The 5585-nt window shown below is 38.9% G+C and overlaps 1 protein-coding gene across 1 annotated transcript in view; it reads left to right on the forward strand.

Annotated features, from left to right (window-relative positions):
• The window catches only part of LOC101510147 (lysine-specific demethylase JMJ26-like), a 13526-nt gene extending 8143 nt beyond the window's left edge, over positions 1-5383 (forward strand). Inside the window, 3 exon segments of the mRNA XM_027333852.2 lie at positions 1-29; positions 476-534; positions 744-5383. The exon segment at positions 1-29 is cut by the window's left edge and continues 14 nt beyond it. Of these exon segments, the coding sequence (XP_027189653.1) occupies positions 1-29; positions 476-534; positions 744-771 (116 nt within the window). The 3' untranslated portion in view covers positions 772-5383.
• The last annotated feature ends 202 nt before the right edge of the window (positions 5384-5585 follow it).

Below are 5585 nucleotides of genomic sequence, written 5' to 3' on the forward strand. Positions count from 1 at the left end.
ATCACAGAGCCGCTAAGGACAAGTTGGAGGTAAGCCAGAATCTTCTTTTCTTGACCTGTTTCTTCTTTTTCCATGTATAAGGATACAAGAATATTAATCCTTATTGAATAGGGAATCAATTCATGATAATATTAATAACTAAGTAATATGAAAATTAATCTTAAGAGAGATACTCTAAGATAAGAAACTAATCCTAACAGATAAACTAAAATGTTCTAATATATTGTATTATTATAAGGTTTTTTACATATATCCTCACACCTGAGAACAAGTGATTCTGGCATATCAGTATGGGTCACAAGGTTCTAACTTCTAATATTGACTGTTTCAATTCGGATAAAGTTCTTGTTGAATGTTTGAAGTGTTGATTGTTGACCTATTTCAGTTCTATGTTCCTGTGTCACGTCGTCTTATCAACAGTTTCTTATTGGATTTTATGTACTCTTTTTCCTGATGGCTGCTTCTTTGATACCAGGTGAAAAAAATGACTATATTTGCTATGCTTGATGTGGTTAAAAAATTAGAGAAAGCAAGGTTAGTGATTGAAAACTTCTGGCCCTTTGGTTATGGAATTGTATACTTACATTTCTTTATTATTTTGTTTGTTTTACTGTAAAAGGCATTGGTAGATTAGATCTTATGTACATGCTTTTTTGTTGGCTTGGTTCTGTAGGCTCTCGGTTTAAAATTTGCATTTGTTGTGTGATTATAATGAAAATTGATGACTGCCATTCAATTTACAGGTCTGTGAAAACCAAGGTTCCTATGTAAATATACCAGAGAGAAAGATTGAGTCCATTTGGGAATACAATTTGTTGAGTCCCTTAATTAGGTTTAGTAATCTTGGTTTCTTTGTTTCGCAACTGTAAGGAAGGTTCCAGGTTCCGTATTTTATTTTACCCCGCGCACTTTGAAGAGGTACATTTTAGACATTATATGTTGACTTGTATATAAGTATCGTTACTTGTATAGGTATATGGTGCTAATTCTCGGGTTAATTCAAGTTTATGGGCGATGCCAATATAGTAATGTAAACACTGTACTAATCAAACTTCTGAAAGCATATATAATGAGATTCTAAGTTGCTCTCCTTACAGCATGTTTTGTAAAAATTGTGACTTGCTGATTTGTTGTCATGTCCTGTAATTAATTTTGCTACTAAAACATATATTCCTTGCAAAAAGACATTAATATTAAGTGTATAAATAATTAAAATTAAAATATAGTACAGTTGAGTCTTAGTGAAGTCATCTATGCTGACTGAAACTTGATTCCCTATGTAATATTACGTACAAAAGGTGAGTGGTACTGGAATATATACAGATATATAAAAAAATATAGTATAGTTGAGTCTTTGGAGAGATAAACTATATACATTTAATGAAACTTAATACTTCCCTATGTTAATATCGTGAGACACGTGACGTAGACTTTTTTTTTTGTTTCGAAACACAACATGTTTGGCCTATGTAGTTTGTTTTTATTTGTCCTCGAGAAAGATTCAGGTTTATTGTTTCTCAATCATAAAATACAGAACAGCAAAATAATTGTCTGCTTTTTGGTAAAGAACATTAAGAGAGAATAAGACGAGGAGTAGAAACTCCCATACAATCAGCGGGAAAAAATCTGCTAAATATGTGGGTGCTCATAAAGAATCAAGTTAAACCTATCATCACAATCAATAGAAGCAAGAAGCGTAGCGTCCACACAATAATTTGTTTATCTTTTCTTTTTCCATAAGTTTATTACGAAGAAAATAATCAAATGGATTGACCTATAGGAACCCAAAAACCCCAATTAATGTTAGGCCCAAGGAGGAAGTGATTGCAACCTCAGAGCAAGGAAAATCCACTATATGGAGGGTTTACTCGTAAGAAAAAGAAGTAGCGGGGAAAGTGAGAAGAGTGAAATTGCTTAGTGGCAGATACTTATTATTCTCACGTTTAAAGGTGAGGTAGTGAGGAATATGCAACAGTTTTTTTACTGCAGTTAGTATTTTGGGCATGGAATTCTATTCTCTGATGAGCCTAGCCTTTGGAAAATTGTAGATAGTATCACTCTCATTTGTCTTTCTTGTTTCTATTTCAATTCAATAAATTCTCCTAAATTTAACTTTCATATTTCTCTGTCTTATCAATTAGTCCAAAAATGGCAGAGAGAGTCACATAATTGGAACCCCGCATGTCTCATGTTGAGTCAGGAATGTTGTCGATGCAAGAGACGCTGCTTGTTGAGATGAATCGGTTGTGGAACTTTTCGGCACGTTCATCTCCGCCCCGGGAGAACCACTATCCCCGTTGGACGAATTTTGTATCTCCACTAGGAAAGTGGAGCTTTCTTCTTTCCATGGTGGAGACCCAATCGCTTGGATAACAGATGCTAGAAATATTTTGAAGTTCAACAAGTTTCTGACAACATCCACATTCAACTTGTTAAACTGGGCATGGGGGATCAAACACTTCATTAGTTCAATTTGTGGCGTGATTCAACGGAGGATGTTTCGTGGGAGAGTTTCAAGGATGCTCTTATCATGCGTTTTGGTGGTGGCTATTCCGATAAACCATTTTAGGAACTCAAGGTTCAATGGAAGATTACATCGTTGATTTTGAACTCTACTCCTCTCAATGCGGTCGCCTCCTTGAAATCCAGTTTTTGGGATACTTTATTGGTGGACTTTGTCATGATATTCGCATTAGAGTTCACACTTTCAAGCCAACATATCGATACCAAGCAATGTAGGTTGCTCGTGACGTCGAAGTTGAATTCTCAATTGAATTGCAACCCAAGCATCTTCATGGGTCACACCTAAAACCCGAAGATCCTCCTTGGCCTCGGACCTCTAAATCAGGTTGGTTTCAACGAGATGGGGCTTCCAATGGATCTAGGATTTTGGGTCCAGTCTAAACAGGGCATTCAACCACTCAGCCTGAAACTTATGTTATGTCCTCAAATTCGAACATGAGAGGGTTCTCTTCGACGACGAGTTCCAAAGACTGTTCCACGGTGGATCTGCGGCGAAGCTCTAGTGATCAGAGTCGAGGCCGTACATACCTTTCGCGGCGCTGTCCGAAAAACGAGGAAATGGCCTTTGGAAAATTGTAGATAGTATCACTCTCATTTGTCTTTCTTGTTTCTATTTCAATTCAATAAATTCTCCTAAATTTAACTTTCATATTTCTCTGTCCTATCAATTGGTCCAAAAATGGCAGAGTCACATGATTGGAAACACGCATGTCTCATGTTGAGTCAGGAATGTTGTCGATGCAAGAGATGCTGCTTGTTGAGATGAATCAGATGTGAAACTTTTCGGCACGTTCATCTCCGCCCCGGGAGAACCACTCTTCTCCATTGGACGAATTTTGTGTCTCCACTAGGAAAGTGGAGCCTCCTTCTTTCCAAGGTGCATACTCGATCGCTTGGATCACACATGTTAGACATACTTTGAAGTTCAACGAGTTTTTAACGACATCCGCATTCAACTTGTTAAATTGGGCATGGAGGATAACACAATTCATTGGTTTAATTTGTGGCTTGATTCAATGGAGGATGTTTCGTGGGAGAGTTTCAACGATGCTCTTATTGTGCGTTTTGGTGGTGGCCATTCGGATAACCCATTTTAGGAACTCAAGGATCTAAAGAAATCATGTTCAGTGGAAGATCACATCGTTGATTTTGTACTTTACTCCTCTCAATGCGGTCGCCTCCCTGAAATCCAGTTTTTGGGATACTTTATTGGTGGACTTTGTCATGATATTCGCAGTAGAGTTTGCACTTTCAAGCCAAAGTCTCGATACCAAGCAATGCAGGTTGCTCAGGACGTCGAAGATCCTCCTTGGCCTCGGACCTCTAAATCGAGTTGGTTTCAACAAGATAGGGCCTCCAAGGATCTATGCTTTTGGGTCCAGTCTAAACAGGGCGTTCATTCACTCGGCCTGAAACTTCTGTTATGTCCTCAAATTGGAACACCAAAGGGTTCTCTTTGACGACGAGTTCCAAAGACTGTCCCACGGTGGATCCGCGGTGAGGCTCTAGTGATCAGAGTCGAGGCATTCACACATACCTTTCGCGACGCTGTCCGAAAAACGAGCAAAGGGCCTTTGTTTCTGTTACGATGAAATGTGGCATCCCTTTCACCAAACTATTGCGTTTGGTTTTCCTCGGGGACAAATAAAATATGAATGAGAGGCGAGATTGTCGCCATTGAGGCAGAAGTGGTTGGGGTCTTTGGGAGTCTTTGACCTCACTAATTTTTCATGTGCAGCGAGTAAGGCCAAAACTATAAAGTTAGAAGGAGTTATGGTTGGGGTCTCCCTTATAGTTCTGGTGTATGGTGGTGTAACACATAAATTCATTAACCCTTTTGCGGTATCCGCTTTGGGATTAAAGGTAGATGCCTCACAAACGTTGGGAGTCCGTTTGGGGGATGGCCATATAGTTGACACCTTAGGGAAATGTGCAGGGTTGCATTCGAAAGTGGGGGAGTTGGAAATGAGTGTCGATGCTTACATTTTGGAGTTATGAGGGTTAGATTTGGTGTTATGAGTGGTGTGGTTAGAAACATTGCGGAAGGTGATGATGGATTGGAAGGATATTACTATAGAGTTTACCAAGGTAAGGGGTTACTACTGTCTAAAGTCCATTTGTCGTCAACTGGAATATCCTTGTGGTTGTTGAAGATTCAAAAGGAGGGTCTGGTTGGCCAAATTCGACTACCATGGTGGAAGATAAGCTTCAAATTGTCCTTGCAGCAACAACTGGAATTGCAGGTTGTTTTTCACCAATTTTTTGTGGTGTTTCAAGAGATTAAGGGCATTCCCCCTAGCTGCAGTGTTTGCCACTCGAGTGTGTTACACCACGTGTTGGTCCAGTGAGTGTGAGACCCTAGAGATGCCCTCACTATAAAAAAAATGATATTGAAAATCAAATTTCCGAGTTACTCCAACAATAGGTGATTAGGAATAGCTCCAACGCATTTTCAAGCCTTGTGATTTTGGTTAAAAAGAAGGACGACACTTGGAGAATGTGCATTGACTATAGAGTGCTTAATAGGGTCATCGTGCAGGACAAGTACCTTATTTCGGTGGTGGATGAGCTCTTAGATGAGTTGTATGACGTTTGTTTCTTTTCCAAATTGGATTTGAAATCAGGGTTTCATCATATTCATATGAAAGAGAATGAGGTCCATAAAACAACATTTCGAACTCATGACGGCCATTACGAGTACTTGGTCATGTCTGTTGGGTTGACTAATGCTCCAACAACCTTTCAGGTAGTAATGAATGAAATTTGTAAGCCCTTATTGTGCAGGTGTGTCTTAGTTTTCTTTGATGATATTTTCGTGTATAGTGCTGATTGGAAATCACATATTAACTTACTGTTATTTTATCATTGTTAAAGAAACGTCGGTTTGTGGCTAATCAAAAGAAATGTGTTTTTGGCCAACATCAAATAGAGTATTCGGGTCATATGATCTCTTCCTAGGGAGTAGGAATGGATCATGTGAAAGTGACAAGTGTTTTGCATTGGTCTACTCCCAAGAATGTGAAGGGTGTGAGAGGGTTCTTTGGGCTTACAGTTTATTATAG

The sequence above is a fragment of the Cicer arietinum genome, chromosome 4, assembly GCF_000331145.2.
Source record: "Cicer arietinum cultivar CDC Frontier isolate Library 1 chromosome 4, Cicar.CDCFrontier_v2.0, whole genome shotgun sequence".
Classification (NCBI taxonomy): Eukaryota; Viridiplantae; Streptophyta; class Magnoliopsida; order Fabales; family Fabaceae; genus Cicer; species Cicer arietinum.